This window comes from Schistocerca nitens, chromosome 3 (genome assembly GCF_023898315.1).
Source record: "Schistocerca nitens isolate TAMUIC-IGC-003100 chromosome 3, iqSchNite1.1, whole genome shotgun sequence".
Taxonomy (NCBI): domain Eukaryota; kingdom Metazoa; phylum Arthropoda; class Insecta; order Orthoptera; family Acrididae; genus Schistocerca; species Schistocerca nitens.
The window spans coordinates 851,885,245-851,901,373 of record NC_064616.1 but is presented as its reverse complement, the minus strand read 5'-3'; the positions used below and the strand labels follow the sequence as shown (position 1 = coordinate 851,901,373).

General features: G+C 40.8%; 1 protein-coding gene across 4 annotated transcripts in view; it reads left to right on the top strand.

Annotated features, from left to right (window-relative positions):
* Positions 1–459: 459 nt before the first annotated feature.
* Positions 460–16,129, top strand: part of LOC126248882 (type-1 angiotensin II receptor-associated protein-like) — a 72,848-nt gene continuing 57,178 nt past the window's right edge. The window contains exons 1-2 of one of the 4 annotated variants that reach the window (XM_049950341.1): positions 460–692; positions 4,591–4,672. In XM_049950341.1, the coding sequence (XP_049806298.1) occupies positions 4,637–4,672 (36 nt within the window). In that variant the 5' untranslated portion in view covers positions 460–692; positions 4,591–4,636. The remainder of the gene's footprint in view (positions 693–4,590; positions 4,673–16,129) is intronic. The other 3 variants (XM_049950338.1, XM_049950340.1, XM_049950339.1) reach the window with 3 other exon arrangements.

Genomic DNA, 16,129 nt, shown 5'->3' with positions numbered 1-16,129 from the left:
TTGCATCTGTACGTGATTCTGGTGGTCAATAAAAAGATGCAGTGGTAAGTTTATGTCTATCCTTGGTACTTTGTCTTGTCCAGACCATCACGCATGCAGCTTAAGTTTCCACCTCGGTGGATTTGAGCTTCTTTTTGCTGCGACAAATACAACCTATCCATATCACGTTAGCGTATCCCTTCGGCATACACAAAAATTTTCCTCAAAACTCTCACTTCTATCAATTTTAGGTTTTATACAGCTTTCTGTACGTTGTATTATGTGAGCTTTATTGCTTTTTTGAGCGCTTGCAACTCTGGTACTTTGTTGCTAATTTGTAAAATAAAACTCTGATTAGGAAATTGAAATTCTTAACTAACATTTACACAAAACTGATTATTATTAAGTGGACAGGGGCGTAAAAAGATCGTCCTCGCTGCATTTTTCTACACACATTGACGGCTCTCCACAGATGTTTCACAAGCTACACTGTGGGATCAGAAGAAATGCACGTGACAAGCACAAACAAAATAAAATAACTCTGGCGCGGCAGAACTGTCATCGTCGCGTGGGGATGTTTGTGTATGTATCGTGATAAGTTAAATGCTCAGCGTGTTAGCTTCATTTTCCCCGTTGCGTCAGTGAGACGGCGGTATTGATTTAAATGAGATATCATCAGCAGATATAGTGACTTGTCAAGCTCTTGAAGAGAAGTAAGTTTTTACTTATTTTTGGAATTTAGAGTTAACGTTAAAACCGTTTATGGGACGTGTGATGACGAAATATGAAGTGATATAAACCTGTAATTGGCTTATAGATACAGAAACCGGAGTATTCTCCGATTTGAACTGTGGCTCTGTTGAAAAGTTACGTAACGCGTACTTTAGTCTAAAAGAATTTCATTTTGCCGCCGCCCCCCTGCCTCCCCCTTCCGAGTTAATTTTTCAGTTGTGTTGTCACATTTTTAACCCAGTTACAGTTTTTAGTATCATTAATAGGCGTCCTCAGATAAATGTATTGTACCAAATTTTCACATCCAGTGAATGTAGTTGTCCTGACACACAACTATTTATCTGTTTTGTAAAAGAAGAGCATCTGCTAGCCACATCTGGACCAGTTGCCAATATTAGTAATATAACTTGGTGCACTCAATATACCGTTGATGCTTTAGCTATCTGTTCGTGCTGTTAGGTAGAAACATTTGTTTTCTGTTCGTGGTTTAACTGTTAGTGAAGACTCATATTTTTCTTTCAGCTGTAATTCATCTCCACACTGCTTTGCTACTGATATTCCATGCCCCCCCCCCCCCAATCCCCACTGCCGTCCACCGAACTAAGCAACAATTCAGTATTGAGGAAGTTGGCTATTTATTCTCATGTTAGGCCACCATTATATTTGTTTATACTAATAAGTTTTATGTGGTGTGTTGTATGCAAAAGAAAGACATTTGAATGTAATGAGTGATGTATTCATTTCTGTGGTAATATCTGAAGTGTGTGTTCAGCAAAATTGTAATATGTAACAGCTTAAAATTTGTTAATTCTTCATGATCTATAGTCCATGTCATTTGTCTTTTCACTGAGAAGGAAAAAATTGATCTTATTCTTTGTGGATCTAGATCTGTCCAATGTGCCATCAGCTATCCATAATTCTGTTTTAGACCAGCAGTAATTTTGTAACTACTTCTCCATGATCAGCTTTGCTGTTTTTGTCTTTGAGCGAAAATGCTGTGTACCAGTAGTTGCAGCACTGAAGGTGATACGTGTTTACAAGTTCATGTCGGAACAGGACTTCAGTATTTGTTACAACTGTATCTCCATTAATTACTTCATTGGTGCTAAGAGCATTTAAATTATTTATGTAATATGTAAGTCTTGTTTTGAGATGTTACATCCAAGCAAAATAACAAGTTTTTTCCTTTCTTTATTCCTGTAATTCTAACTTTACTGTGTTAGTAAACGATTTTCTTTATGAACACATGCTGGTGTGAGTGTGATATTGGACCACTCACCCTCTCAGAAATCGTGGTTGTGGCAACACTGATCCTTAGTGTCGCCTGAGGTATAGTTTAGGTAGAAAGGTGATAATTTGGTTGTAAGCAGGCAAAGCCAACAAATGTGAATGCCACATAATGGACATAGTAACACTTCAATCTGCAGCATAGCCTAATGTTTATGTACACTCCATATTTCAATGCGTTTTGCCAGATTTTCATCTTAAAAATTAAAACTGCAAGATAAATTCCAAAAGAATATGTTAAGAAATGGACAGTTATGCAATGAGTGTTTTAATGTAGGCCTAGATCATTCACATATATTGAACATAAACTGTGAAAAATGCAAGGGGTTCTACTGCGTAACTTTCACCCACATTGTGACAGAAACAAAATGTAAATTATTAAAGCTATTATCACTCATTTCCTTAACTAGTTTTGGGTTTGAAGTATATTTTCCTCTAGTAAAGTGTATTATATCATTTTAAAATGTAAACTAGCAAATTGTCAATTATTGTAGGTATTACAGTGAGTGGATTGCTTTAATTGAAACTTTTGTTAATAGCCCGTACATGATTTAGGACAGGGCAAGTATGATCTTGTTAGCGGGTGTTTTTTCAAACTTGCAGAGTGCATTCAGATTCACACAGTTTGGTCCTGAAGCTGTTTTCTGCAGTATTTCAAAGTGTGTTAAAAAATAATTTCTCTTGGTGTTCAGCTATGGAAAACTGGTATTTATGACTATGAAAAGTACTCATTCTTTTTATATGTGTAATCTTGAATCATCCCAGAGCTTAAATCTCTCCGGAGATGTGATAAAATATTGATCAGAAATAAAATGGGGTGATAGAACTACAATGTACCCTTACAATCTCTCAAAGTATTTCAGTATGGAAAAAGTGGTAGCAGTCTGTGATCTATATACAATTTAATTAGATCATTTTGCATGGTACAATAAAATGATTTGCGCTAATTTCTTCTGACTTTTTAAAATTTATTGCTTTGTTTGTGACAAAAATCTTAAGACACAAACAAAGCTTTATGCATTTACATAAACATAAATTGTAAAAAATAAAAAAAGGAGTATGTGTGCGGGTTCACTAGGCTGTATTACTTTGACAGATAAGAGTGCAGCACATTCACTCCTTACAAGCTCTTTAAAATTTATGCCAAATCAATACTAAAAAGTGAAATAACATATGTATAGTTTTTTTTCTCTCCTCGATGTGTTTGGAGAAAAAGGGGGGAGGGGGGGAGAGACTGTGTGATTGTTGGTTATGAATAACATGAAACAAATTGAAAAGTTCCTTGTGGAGAAACTATAAAAAAAAATTGTTATGGTACACCTAGAGCAGTGCAGAGTTTAATGCAGATTCTATTCTTTGTTGAAATACCAAACCTCTTCAAATTTTACTGTATCTTACAAAGTGATAATCATGTACCAGTCAATGATACTATTAGAAATAGACATAGAATAAAATAATAAAAATTCTGTAATTGATGTGGCAATGAAAGGGTGAATGGTACACCAGAGAGAGAGAGAGAGAGAGAGCATGAGCATGTTATATGTTTTCATTTTTAAAAGAGGTACAATGTGTGAATGTTTACACACACACACACACACACACACACACACACACACACACACACAATATTTCACAATTCCTATGTATCCAAGAACCCAGTATCACCAAGACTACATAAGATCTTCAATAGTTATCATAATCTTTTTCATGTTCTATTCTTTGACCCACTGTTCTGTTATACTGAATATAACATTTGCTTTATGAATTCTCTGTGTAGGTTCTTTGCCACAAGATACGGCCATATCAGTTGTTAAAGTATCTGTGAATTGCACCCAAAGTCATATAGAAATATTAGAAATGGCAAGGGGCCCAAGTATGAATACATAATGCTTGTTATATTCTAGTATCTGTTCCCGTAACACTGCTCGTCTGATGGATACAATCTGTTTCTGTATTCTAATTTTAACTGTAAGGTGTTTGATGTAACACCATAGTAGATCAGATTGCTGAAGAGTGCATCATCAAATCCAAAAGAGAAACTTGGTTGCATATTGGTACTGGATATGGTTTAAACTGACCTCTCAGAAGTGAGTATTGCCATTAACCTAGCTGAGGAGTTCCTGCCCTATGAATGAAATGTAAGCTGTATATAACTGAAATAGCCACACTCACTTTTTTGTTACAGTTCACCCTAAGTATATTTAAAATGATTCATTTTATTTGTAACAGTGGAATTGGTTATACTTCGGGTGAACTAAGATGTGAGACAGATGTTAGTGAGGTATTCAATGTTTCTGTGTGTTACGTCTGTTCATACACTTCTTTATGAAAACTAAATTTACAGGTTTTTGGAATAAAAAGAATTGTCAGGTAATTATGGAAATGAGTTTCTACTTTTGAGGTGCTTGTCAGGCTGTTCATTCAAATGGATTTTTGGCGTGATGTGAAGTGGATCATAAAATTAGTTACGCATAGATTTACATTCTGTCTGTCTGCCTTGTGTGTGTGTGTGTGTGTGTGTGTGTGTGTGTGTGTGTGTGTGTGTGTGTCTATATATACTTTGTCATATAACAGTTTGTTTATCTTATTCAGAATTTCAGATACTTGTTAGTAATTGCAGTTTGTGAGATCCAGAAGAATGGTGGAACTGAATATAATAAATAACCCTTTGAAGGTGAGTAACTAGTTTCTTGTTAGTACTCAATAATTCTTGTAACTTCAGTGTAGGCATCCAGTAAATTTATTCACTTTATTTAGTGTGAGATTTCAATTAATCCAGAAATTAAGCTTTGCAGAAGTACAAACAGAATCACCTGTCCTGCCTTCCTCAACTCTCACCCACATTTTCAGGGAAAACTTGCATTCACACACCTTTCCCACAGCTCATGGTTTGGTGGTTAGTGCCATGGCCTCTAGATCATGGGTTCCCAGGGTAAATTCCCGGATGGGTTGGTGGTTTTTTTTAATGGGGGTACTGGTATTGCACAAGTTGCCAAAAAGGTGTTAAATAGGTCAACCCCAGATGTGGTATCCCAGCTGTTAGTGCCATATAATTTTATTACAGTTTGTCTTTACTTGTGTCCAGTCTTGCAGTGTTTTAGAAATGAGCTTTCTTTGCCTTATTATTATTATTATTATTATTATTATTACTATTATTACTATTATTATAATAGGTGGTGGTGGTAACAAAAATTAATGAGCTTAATATGGAAATAGACAAATTGCTTCACTCTTTGCTTGAAATATATTTTTATAAACTCAACTGTAACTCTTTTGAACATTCATTTATATCAGTAATGATGGTAGTACTGACAACTCTCTGTATAGTAGGGGTGTTAAGCAGTTAAGTATGTAAGCAAGACAGTAAGTACAGGGCGAAGCAAAAAATGTTAACATTAAATGGCTGTACAATCACATGAAATTACAAGTCAAGGATTTGGTTACATGCTTTAAATTTGGTATTCTTTTGTTCCATGTATACAATACAAGAGAAGTAGACTCATAAGCAGATTTACCAAAGTCTTTATTAGCAATTTCAAGCATATGATAAGTAAGATAGGCAATTACATCTCTATCATTAAAACTTTCAAGTCCTGGTACACTAGAAACTCAACTACCACCTCTCACTATGGCAACAGTGAACTATCCATTTCCATGTGAGAATGTGTCGTTTATATCCAAGCTAAAATTAGGTGAACATCCAAGAAATATACAAGGTCCATCGAGGAGGGTGTGGGCAGCAACACTCTTGACTGGAATGTGATTCTTCTTGTCTAGAATCTGTCCATTGTTGATTGTAAGGTCCAGTGGGCCATGTGGGCAAGGATATAAGTGACGACCTAAGTGATGAGGTGCTTGAAGTTGTCCAATTTGCTAGGTTTGCTGGCATAGACATGGTCAGTGACATGCCCCACAGCCAAAAATTACATGGCATCAGGTTGGGTAAACATGCTGGCCATGGGAGAGGACCACCTCTACCAATCCAGTGTTAACTGAATGTTCAGGTACTCCCAAATTGTCTGACTGCAATGGGTAGGTGTGCCATCTTGAAAGTACCCTCACTGGAGAATGGGAAGTGGCGTGTTCTCCTCCTGAAACATGCTGATCATAGCAAAGTAATTCTTTCCCCTGATGGTCTGTTCTTCAAAAAAGAAGGGTCTAATCACTCCAGATTTGCTCACTGCACATCAAATGTTCATTTTGGGGGAATCTCGCATGTGCTCTGGAACTTCTAGAGGATGCTTGGTCACCCAGATGACACAGTTGTGCTTGTTAACATGACAACTGACATGGAATGTTGCTGCATCTTATAACATGAACAGAATGTCAGGCTCCATGTGCACCATTTCCAAGATAATTTATGCAGAACTCACACGTGCTTGCTTGTCCATGTTTGTGAGCTGCTGCAGAATCTGTGAGTGGTATGGCTTCATTCCTACATGACAGTGCAAAATTCTAATCCCTGACCTTCAAGAAATGTTAATCTCTAGAGAGTCTGCATGAGGCCTTGTTTGGGATGGCTACAGTCACTTCCTGGCCTGGCATGATATTCCTTTCAGTTCAGACAGACCTCTTTCTACCGCTGTTCCCCTTGCAATTGTCTTGAACAGACCCCATCATTACAAACTTCTCATAGATTCTACAGATTGTCAGGTGCATTTGTGAAAGCCAGTCCAGTCCAGGCCTCGAATTTTTCTTTTACGATGCTTGCTGACTGAAAGATGTCCATCCAGGCAGCTATCCTTCTTCGTTCCTATATGGAGTATTGGGACACTGTTGTTTAATCTGCAAAAAATAAAAACAAGAGAACATATATTTAATGTCAACACCTTTTTGCCTCACCTTGTATTATTAAGCTTTCGGACAATGTTCTCCTTTGGAGCTAACTAATAGAGAATGCACATGTATTGACTGCTCATTGCCTCAACTATGTGGCAAGTTCTATCTGTCTCCACACCCATTACATATACCACCCTGGTATTTCTGTTGTCATATTTATTTATATCAGAATAGATAATATGTGAATTTTGAATGTAGCAGGGGTAAAATACAACTTGTATAGACACATGCTGATGCCCACCATCAGCAGTCTTCAGGCTGCTGCCTCGGAGTGTAGCGGCAGTGGGGATTGTGGTGTGTCGCATGGTACACCCCAGGTGTTACATGCTTCTCCCACCGTCCCTGCTTTCGAGACATCTTCACGGGAACCAGACGTGGTTGGACCACCCTCTCCCCCAAGGGGAGTGGTGAGTTCAACAGTGTTCGTGTCGTGCGAGGTGGAGGGTCAATGTGGAGGCTGGCGGTGTGGTGTCGCCTGCTCTGTCTGTGAGTGGACATGTGACTGCTCCTTCAGCAAGGTCCGAGCAGGCACACGGGGGGGGGGGGGGGGGGAGGGGTTTATTAGTGATTTGGAGCTCCAATGGTAGGTGGGTGATGGAGCCCCTTAGGGAAATAGTGGAAAGGTTAGGGAAGAAGGCCAGTGTTCACTCTATCTTCTTGCTAGGGGGATATCACCTGAGATGTGGCACTGGGTGCACCCGACTGCAAATTGTTGCTCATATCGCTACCAATGACTCCTGCCATCTTGGTTCAGAGGTCATCCTCAGTTCATACAGGCGGTTGGTGGAGTTGGTGAAGGCAGAAAGCCTTGCTCGTGAGGTGGAATCTGAACTAACTATTTGTAGTGTCGTTCCCAGAACCAATTGCGGTCGTCTGGTTTGGAGCTGAGTGGAAGGCTTAAACCAGAGGCTCGGGCGATTATGCAGAGATTTTGGGTGCAAATTTCTCTACCTCCGCTATCTGGTGGAGAAATGTAGGATCCCCATGAATAGGTCAAGCATGCACTACACCCAGGAAGCGGCTACAAGGGTAGCAGAGTACGTGTGGAGTGCACATGTGGGTTTTTTAGGTTAGAGAATTCCCTCCCTAGGCCCGACAAGACTCCTCCTGAGATGTGACAAGGTAGCAGTAGGCAAAACACAACAGGGAATGACAATATTAATGTGGTAATAGTAAACTGCAGGAGCCTCTATAGAAAGGTCCCATAACTGTTACCGTTAATAAACAGGCATTGTGACCAACATAGTACTAGGGACGGAAAGTTGGCTGAAACCGGATATAAACAGTAATGCAATTCTAAACTCAGATTGGAATGTATACCGCAGAGACAGGCTGGACAGTGAAGAAGGGGGAGGCGTGTTTATAGCAATAACAAGTGCAATAGTGTCGAATGAAATTGACAGAGATCCGAAATGTGAAATAATTTGCGTGGAGATCACGATTAAAGCAGGCTCAGACATGGTAATTGGATGTTCCTATAGGCACCCTGGCTCAGCAGCTGTTGTGGCAGAACACCTGAAGGAAAATTTGGAAAATATTTAGAGTATATTTCCTGACCATGTTATAGTTTTGGGTGGAGATTTTAATTTACCAGATACAGACTGGGAGACTGAAACGTTTATAACGGGTGGCAGGGACAAAGAATCCGGTGAAATTTTTTTAAGTGCATTATCTGGAAACTACCTTGAGCAGTTAAACAGAGAACCGACTCGTGGCGATAACATATTAGACCTTCTGGTGACAAACAGACCCGAACCATTTGAAACAATTATGCAGAACAGGGAATCAGCGGTCATAAAGCGGTTACTGCATCGATGATTTCAGCGGTAAATAGAAATATTAAAAAAAGTTAGGAAGATTTTTCTGTCCAGCAAAAGTGACAAAAAGCAAGATTTCAGAGTACTTGATGGCTCAACACAAAAGTTTTATCTCGAGTACAGATAGTGTTGATGATCAGTGGACAAAGTTCAAAACCATTATACAATGTGCATTAGATAAGTATGTGCCCAGCTAGATTGTAAGAGATGGAAAAGAGCCACTGTGCTACAACAACTAAGTTAGAAAACTACTACGGAAACTAAGGGAACTTCACAGCAGACATAAACGTAGCCAAAGCCTTGCAGGTAAAAAAAAAATTACACGAATGAAATGTAGTGTGAAGAGGGCTATGTGAGAGGCGTTGAGTGAATTCAAAAGTGGAAAATTTGGTCTTACGTCAAAGTGCTAGGTGGATCAAAACGAAATGTCGGGACACTCTGTGACCAAAATGCTACTGAAACAGAGGATGACAGACTAAAGACCGAAATAATGTCTTTCTCCAAAGCTGTTTCACAGAGGAAGACTGCACTGTAGTTCCATCTCTAGATTGTTGCATAGATGACAGAGCGATAGAAAAAAAATTAAAATCGCTCCAAAGACGAAAGGCCGCTGGACCTGATGGGATACCAGTTCGATTTTACACAGAGTATGTGAAGGAACTTGCTCCCTTCTTGCAGCGGTGTACCGTAGGTCTCTAGAAGAGCAGAACATTCCAAAAGATGGGAAAAGGGCACAGGTCATCGCCATTTTCAAGAAGGGACATCGAACAAATGTGCAGAACTATAGACCTATATCTCTAACGTCGATCAGTTGTAGAATTTTGGAACACACATTATGTTAAAGTATAATGACTTTTCTGGAGACTAGAAATCTACTTTGTAGGAATCAGCATGGATTTTGAAAAAGTCTATCGTGTGAAACCCAGCTCGCACTATTCGTCCACGAGACTCAGAGGGCCATAGACACGGGTTCCCAGGTAGATGCCCTGTTTCTTGCGGAAGTCAAGGCATTTGATACAATTCTCCACAGTCATTTAATTAACAAAGTAAGAGCATATGGACTATCGGGCCAATTGCGTGATTGAAGAGTTGCTAGATAATAGAACGCAGCATGTCATTCTCAATGGAGAGAAGTCTTCTGAAGTAAGTGATTTCAGGTGTGCCGCAGGGGAGTTTCGTAGGACCGTTGCTATTCACAAAAAATTATTGCAATTGTTAGCCAAGAATTTCCACTAACTACCTCTGTAGTTGTACACGAAAATTGAATCTTGCAACCAACAAACGTAATAGGTCCTTGTAATAACTCTTGCTGTCCTGTTTTGTTTGGAGTAATTGAAAAGCTGTCAACACTCTTATACACTGGCATTCTGCTCCTCCTCCTGTAGATCCTCCTCCTGTACGGCATGGCTGTGTGTATCGTGCTGCTGCCTCGAGTTGAATGAGCGTGCAGCTGCCTCAGTAGAACTGACGTCACAACTGATAACACTGGGCGCGGCAGGAAGTAGCGCCAAGATAAACCGCAATGGCGGCGCCGGATGTCAAGCAATTCTGCGGATCGCGCTTCGTTAGAACTATAGCGCGATCCTCTGCGCCCTAGCGGCGGCCAGGCGAAACTCGTTCAAGGTCACCCGCCAATATGGCGGATATGTGAACCTCAGTCTCGCATCTGCTTTACTGACCATTAATTTTATATGGTCATTACATTTTAAATCAATCTTAATGCCTACTCCCAGACAATTTATGGAATTAACTGCTTCCAGTTGCTGATCTGCTATATTGTAGCTAAATGGTAAAGTGTCTTTCTCTGTATTCGCAGCACATTACATTTGTCTACATTGAGATTCAATTGCCATTCCCTGCACCATGTGTTAATTCGTTGCAGATCCTCCTGCATTTCAGTACAACCTCTCGATATACTACATCATCATCCACAAAAAGCCTGTAGTATATCGAGAGGTTGTAACAATGGAAAATTGTACTGAAATTCAGGAGGATCTGCAACGAATTAACACATGGTGCAGGGAATGGCAATTGAATCTCAATGTAGACAAATGTAATGTGCTGCGAATACAGAGAAAGATACTTTATCATTTAGCTACAATATAGCAGATCAGCAACTGGAAGCAGTTAATTCCATAAATTGTCTGGGAGTAGGCATTAAGGTTGATTTAAAATGTAGTGACCATATAAAATTAATGGTCGGTAAAGCAGATGCGAGACTGAGGTTCATTGGAAGAGTCCTAAGGAAATGCAATCCGAAAACAAAGGAAGTAGGTTACAGTACACTTGTTCGCCCACTGCTTGAATACTGCTAACCGGCGTGGGATCTGTACTAGACAGGGTTGAGGGGGGAGGGGGGGGGGGAGAGAGAGAGAGAGAGAGAGAGAGAGAGAGAGAGAGAGAGAGAGAGAGAGAGAGATATCCAATGGACAGCAGGGTGCTTAGTTACAGGATCATTTAGTAATCGCGAAAGTGTTACAGTGATGATAGATAAACTCCAGTGGATAACTCTGCATGAGACACGCTCAGTAGCTCGGTACGGGCTTTTCTTGAAGTTTCGAGAACATACTTCACTGAGGATTCAAGCAGTATATCTTGCGAAGAGACCATGAGGATAAAATCAAAGAGGTTAGAGCCCACACAGAGGCATACCAAGAATCTTTCTTTCCACGAACAATACGAGACTGGAATGGAAGGGAGAACCGATGGAGGTACTCAAGGTACCCTCCGCCACACACCGTCAAGTGGCTTGCGGAGTATGGATGTAGATGTAGATAGTACACTACTGGCCATTAAAATTGCTACACCAAGAAGAAATGCAGATGATAAATGGGTATTCATTGGACAAATATATTATACTATAACTGACATGTGCTTACATTTGCACGCAATTTGGGTGCATAGATCCTGAGAAACCAGTACCCAGTACAACCACCTCTGGAAGTAATAACGGCCTTGATATGCCTGGGCATTGAGTCAAACAGAGCTTGGATGGCGTGTACAGGTACAGCTGCCCATGCAGCTTCAACACGATACGACAGTTCATCAAGAGTAGTGACTGGCGTATTGTGACGAGCCAGTTGCTTGGCCACCATTGACCAGACATTTTCAGTTGGTGAGAGATCTGGAGAATGTGCTAGCCAGGGCAGCAGTCTAACATTTTCAGTATCCAGAAAGGCCCGTAGAGGACCTGCAACATGCGGTCGTGAATTATCCTGCTGAAATGTAGGGTTTTGCAGGGATCGAATGAAGGGTAGAGCCACGGGTCGTAACACATCTGAAATGTACTGTCCACTGTTCAAAGTGCTGTCAATGCAAACAAGAGGTGACCCAGACGTGTAACCAATGGCACCCCATACCATCACGCTGGGTGATACGCCAGTATGGCGATGACAAATACACACTTCCAGTGTGCGTTCACCACGATGTCACCAAACACGGGTGCGATCATCATGATGCTGTAAACAGAACCTGGATTCATCCGAGAAAATAACATTCTGCCATTCGTGCACCCAGGTTCATCGTTGAGTACACCATCGCAGGCGCTCCTGTCCGTGATGCAGCATCAAGGGTAACCGGAGCCATTGTCTCCGAGCTGATAGTCTGTGCTGCTGCAAACGTCGTCGAACTGTTCGTGCAAATGGTTGTTGTCTTGCAGACGTCCCCATCTGTTGACTCAGGGATGGAGACGTGGCTGCACGATCCGTTGCAGCCATGCGGATAAGATGCCCATCATCTCGACTGCTAGTGATAAGAGGCCGTTGGGATCCAGCACGGCAGTCCGTAATACCTTCCTGAACCCACCGATTCCATATTCTGCTAACAGTCCTTGGAGCTCGACCAACGCGAGCAGCAATGTCGCGATACGAATAACCGCAATTGCGATAGGCTACAATCCGACCTTTATCAAAGTCTGAAACGTGATGGTACACATTTCTCCTCCTTACACGAGGCATCACAACAACGTTTCACCAGGCAACGCCGGTCAACTGCTGTTTGTGTATGAGAAATCGGTTGGAAACTTTCGTCGTGTCAGCACATTGTAGGTGTCACCACCGGCGCCAACCTTGTGTAAATACTCTGAAAAGCTAATCATTTGCATATCACAGCATCTTCTTCCTGTCGGTTAAATTTCTCGTCTGTAGCACGTCATCTTCGTGATGTAGCAATTTTATTTGCGAGTAGTGTAGTTGAGAATCAAGGTCATGAAAGGTAAGCAATGGTTGCGAAGGGAGTGAGATGGATTTGTAACCTATTCTCAATGTTGTTTGATCTGTACACTGAGCCAGCACTTAACGAAGGCAAAGAAAAATTTGGAGTGGGAATTAAAGTTCGCTGAGAAGAAATAAAAAATTCGAGGTTTAACATGTTTGTCATACGTAGTAAAAGACACAGAAGAGCAATTGAACAAAATGAACAGTCTTGAAAGGAAGATATAAGATGAACATCAACAGAAGCATAACAAGGATAATGGAATGTAGTCGAATTAGCCTGGAGGTGCTGAGATAGTTAAAGTTGGCACTAAAATAACTGGTGTCGGCCGATGTAGAGAAGGTATAAAATGTAGACGGGCAATGGCAAGAAAAGTGTTGCTGAAGAAAAGTTTAATGTTGAATGTAGATTTAAGTATTAAGAGGTCTTTTTCTGATGGTATTTGTCTGGAGTGTAGCTTTGCATGGAAGTGAGATGTGGACAATAAACAGTTCAGACAAGGAGAGAATAGAAGCTTTTGAAATAGTGCTACAGAAGAATCCTGAAGAGTAGATGGGTATATCATGTAACTGATGAGGTGTTACTGAATAGAAATGAAGAGACAAGAAATCTGTGGCACAATGTGACTAAGAGAAGGGATTTGTTGTTTGACACATTCTGAGACATAAGGGGATCGCCAGTTTATTGGAGAGAAGTGTGGGAGTAAAAATTGTAGAAGGTGACACAGAGATGAATACAGCAACAATATGATCCTTCCAAAAGCAAGTAGTATTCGTAAGGCTTTCTTGCCCACCAAACAGTAGTTAAAGTGCCTCTCTAGATTTTGAGAAAACAGATATTACACATGCAATTGGTGGTAAATCCTGTGACTTTTATCATAAACTTAGCCATAGAAGAAGGAATATTCCCAACTTCTTTTAAAAATGAGTAAAGTCATCCCTATTTTCAAATGCTCCCCATGAACCATGGACCTTGCCGTTGGTGGGGAGGCTTGCGTGCCTCAGCGATACAGATAGCTGTACCGTAGGTGCAACCACAATGGAGGGGTATCTCTTGAGAGGTCAGACAAATGTGTGGTTCCTGAAGAGGGGCAGCAGCCTTTTCAGTAGCTGCAGGGGCAACAGTCTGGATGAATGACTAGTCTGGCATTGTAACATCAACCAAGACGGCCTTGCTGTGCTGGTACTATGAATGACTGAAAGCAGGGGGAAACTACAGCCATAATTTTTCCCAACGGCATGCAGCTTCACTGTATGGTTAAATGAAGATGGTGTCCTCTTTGATAAAATATTCCGGAGGTAAAATAGTCCCCCATTCGGATCTCCGGACGGGAACCACTCAGGAGGACTTAGTTATCAGGAGAAACAAAACTGGCATTCTGCGTATTGGAGCGTGGAATGTCAGATCCCTTAATTTGGCAGGTAGGTTAAAAAATTTAAAAAGGGAAATGGATAGGTTAAAGTTATAGTGGGAATTAGTGAAGTTTGGTGGCAGGAAGAACCTGACTTCTGGTCAGGTGAATACAGGATTATAAATACAAAATCAAAGAGGGGTAATGCAGGAGTAGGCTTAATAATGAATAAAAAAATAGGAACACAGGTATGCTACTATGAACAGCATAGTGAACTAATTATTGTAGCCCACGCCTACCATAGTAGTAAAAGTTTATATGCCAGCTAGCTCTGTAGATGACAAAGAGATTGATGAAATGTATGATGTGATAAAAGAAATTATTCAGATTGTGAAGGGAGACGAAAATTTAATAGTCATGGGTGATTGGAATGTGATAGTAGGAAAAGGAAAAGAAGGAAACGTAGTAGGTAAATATTCAATGGGGATAAGGAATGAAAGACAAAGCTGCCTGGGAGAATTTTGCACAGAGCATAACTTAATCATAGCTAACACTTTGTTCAAGAATCATGAAAGAAGGTTGTATACATGGAAGAAGCCTGGAGATATTGGAAGGTTTCAGGTAGATTATATATTGGTAAGACAGACATTTAGGAACCAGGTTTTAAATTGTAAGACATTCCCATGGGCAGATGTGGACTCTGACTACAATCTATCGGTTATGAGCTGTGGATTAAAACTGAAGAAACTACAAAAAGGTGGGAATTTAAGGAGATGGGACCTGGATAAACTAACAGAACCAGAGGTTGTAGAGAGTTTCAGGGAGAGCATTAGGGAATGACTGACAAGAATGGGGGAAAGAAATACAGTAGAAGAAGAATGGGTAGCTTTGAGAGATGAAGTAGTGAAGGCAGCAGAGGATCAAGATCAAGTAGGTAAAAAAAGGACTAGAAATCCTTGAGTAACAGAAGAAATATTGAATTTAATTGATGAAAGGAGAAAATATAAAAATGCAGCAAATTAAGCAGGCAAAAAGGAATACAAACATCTCAAAAATGAGATTGACAGCAAGTGCAAAATGGCTGAGCAGGGATGGCTAGAGGCCAAATGTAAGGATGTATAGGTGTATATCACTAGGGGTAAGATACAGGGTGTTTCAAAAATGACCGGTATATTTGAAACGGCAATAAAAACTAAACGAGCAGCGATAGAAATACACCGTTTGTTGCAATATGCTTGGGACAACAGTACATTTTCAGGCGGACAAACTTTCGAAATTACAGTAGTTACAATTTTCAACAACAGATGGCGCTGCAAGTGATGTGAAAGATATAGAAGACAACGCAGTCTGTGGGTGCGCCATTCTGTATGTCGTCTTTCTGCTGTAAGCGTGTGCTGTTCACAACGTGCAAGTGTGCTGTAGACAACATGGTTTATTCCTTAGAACACAGGATTTTCCTGGTGTTGGAATTCCACCGCCTAGAACACAGTGTTGTTGCAGGAATTCCACCGCCTAGAACACAGTGTTGTTGCAACAAGACGAAGTTTTCAACGGAGGTTTAATGTAACCAAAGGACCGAAAAGCGATGCAATAAAGGATCTGTTTGACAAATTTCAACGGACTGGGAACGTGACGGATGAACGTGCTGGAAAGGTACGGCGACCGCGTACGGCAACCACAGAGGGCAACGCGCAGCTAGTGCAGCAGTTGATCCAACAGCGGCCTCGGGTTTCCGTTCGCCGTGTTGCAGCTGCGGTCCAAATGACGCCAACGTCCACGTATCGCCTCATGCGCCAGAGTTTACACCTCTATCCATACAAAATTCAAACGCGGCAACCCCTCAGCGCCGCTACCATTGCTGCGCGAGAGACATTCGCTAACGATATAGTGCACAGGATTGATGACTGCGATA